General features: G+C 45.6%; 1 protein-coding gene across 1 annotated transcript in view; it reads left to right on the top strand.

Annotated features, from left to right (window-relative positions):
* Positions 1-364: 364 nt before the first annotated feature.
* LOC108797758 (inhibin beta C chain-like) overlaps positions 365-2,427 on the top strand; it is an 11,128-nt gene continuing 9,065 nt past the window's right edge. Inside the window, exon 1 of the mRNA XM_018569415.1 lies at positions 365-383. Within this exon, the coding sequence (XP_018424917.1) occupies positions 365-383 (19 nt within the window). The remainder of the gene's footprint in view (positions 384-2,427) is intronic.

The raw sequence follows: 2,427 nt of genomic DNA, 5'->3' as shown, positions 1-2,427 counted from the left end.
CCCCTTGTGTCTGCGCTTACTATTGGATCCTTGTACCTTTGGCTTCCCTGTACCAGCTGGTATCCCTGTTTGGCATTATCCCCTGCTTTGCTCTTTGCGCCCCTACTATAGTATTTCAGTGTTTACCTTTAGAATATTGCTGCAGACCTTAAAGGATATTTAAACCCTCCCTTTTTTTTCATATATCTACTGCTAGCAAGCAGTAGATATATGCAAAAAGTTTTTTTTTTTTTTAAACGCTCAAACAGCAGTTTAGACTCACCGGTGTTCCGCGCGCAGTCCCGTGCCGAAAATGAGAAATTTCTCGGGCGGCTGCAAAGGATCTTGGGGCGCACGCAATGCGCAGTTCTCATTTTTGGCCGGGATGCGACGAGGGAAGCAAGGTAAGTCTATGGACGCGTGCACCCGCATACAGACACCGCTGGATCGGAGGGACAGAGCAGTCAGCGCTGGATCGGCGAGACGCCGCACCGCTGGAGAGAAGGCTGAAAACATCAGGAAAGAAGAGGAAGATCGGAAAAAGAGACATCATTTAAGGTAAGCGCTAACATTAACATTGGTGGGAGGGAAACATTTTTTTGCCTTTAATGTCACTTTAATTGCTTTCACCTGTGTGTTGTGAGTCTCCCTATACTGCCTTCATTGCATCACTTCTTCTGTGTTTTACCTTAACAGCCTTTGTGTGTTGCTTCCTCCTATTTACTTGCTTTCTTGCACTTCAGTTCCATCACTTACCTTCCAATGTATCTTCCTAATGCTTTGCTGTCACTCCTTTACTTCGGTGCTCCTCTCTTACCCTGTGGCTGTGTTGGATTCTTCCTTGTCTGCACATCCCCTGTGTGCATACATCTCTTTGTGCCTCTTTATGTACCTTTCCCTCTGTTATCCTGCTTCTTTGTATGCATGTGCAATGCACATCTCTTGCTTACTTTTGTATGTTACACCTTCCTGCTCCTAGATGTGCCTCTATGCTACTTACCCTTCCCGGGTGTCCTTGCTTAGCTACCCACTTCAGTATACTCTGCTGTTCTGCTGTGCGTTTTGCACCTTTGCTTGTGACTTTCTCTCTCTCATTGTGTGCCACTGTTCCTATCTTCCTCCTCTTGGTTACAAGTTTCACCCCTACCTGTTCTTTGTATCCGTGTTCTCAGTGTTTCAACGAGTCCTTTGCGTCTGTGTGGATGCGCTAGAGGGCCGCAACCTGGAAGGTTTCCAGCAGCCAATCACCCTCACCACTAGAGGCTCTGTCGAATACCTGGCCCTTCTTTGATTCTGCGCCTCTAGTGCGTTCTGAGAACGCACAGACCATTAGTTCCTCTCTCCCTGTGACCAACATCCCAGATATCCCTCCTGTCTGTGACTCCTACCAACTCCTCAAACCCCGGAGCTCACGTACCCTAGTGTCCCGGTCCCCAGACATTTCAAAAAGATTTCCAGTGTTTGATAAAATGTTAAGAAGTGAAAATTTTCTTCATTGTGTTTGCATGTGTTACTGCTACTTATTCTGCTCATCTTCTGTTGTTTAAAAACATAGCAGTAGGACAACATGTTTCTGCCAAAAATGTTTGTTGAATATTACCCCTAAGGCCTTTAATTGCTTTATGGTGGTGTATCATACTTCAGGTATATGGGGTGAGTGAATTACACTCATCCCCATAGTTATAGCCAACGTGTGACATTGAAACTGTGACACATCGGCTTATTGATCAGGAAGTAAGCGAAAACATACCGCCGATCCCTGCGGGGATTCCCTCCTCCCCCCTCTGATCCTCCAGCGCTGACGGGGGAAAGGAACAGCTGTCAATTAGTCAGCTAGGTGGATCTTTACAGTATTGTCAGGATCCGTCCCAGCTGCAGCGCTCTCAGCATATAGCGGATAGTAGCCCGCTATATGCTGAGTTTTGGGTCTTGGGAGGGCACAGTAAATGTTTTTTTTGACCCTGAGACGAACTATGGAAAAAAAAAACGTTGACCCATAGTTCTCTTTAAGTCTGTTCTAAAGATAACCTAATTTATAGCCCCCTCGCCTTACACTCCTTTAAGCTAAGTTGGTAATAAAACCTGTATAACATTTACCGGTCAGCACCAACAGACTCCCATTGTCAGCTAGCAAGAAAACCCCAGCAGCGGGACATGGGCTTTCTGTCATAGGGCAGGACAATCATGTGTTTCATTACCTGGCTGAGACTTGGTGATGGCAGCGGTCTGGGACTTTAGCGCTGCTCACAAGTAAGAATTAAATACCTCATATTAGCAGTGGTGGAGTAAATTGGCAAGTTTTAGACTGGGCTTTAGGTCAACCTAAAGTATATCTAAATGCAAGAGCCTACATTCACTGTACACTGGTCTGATTTATTTTTTTAAAGTCTTTTATTAAAAGCTTCTCAGTCACATTCCCCCACCCCCCCATCCTTATATACACTACCG

This window comes from Nanorana parkeri, unplaced genomic scaffold (assembly GCF_000935625.1).
Source record: "Nanorana parkeri isolate BGI_ZX_2015 unplaced genomic scaffold, ASM93562v1 scaffold35, whole genome shotgun sequence".
In the NCBI taxonomy this organism is placed as follows: Eukaryota; Metazoa; Chordata; class Amphibia; order Anura; family Dicroglossidae; genus Nanorana; species Nanorana parkeri.
The sequence above is the reverse complement of the archived record's forward strand: the minus strand, read 5'-3'. Positions and strand labels throughout refer to the sequence as shown.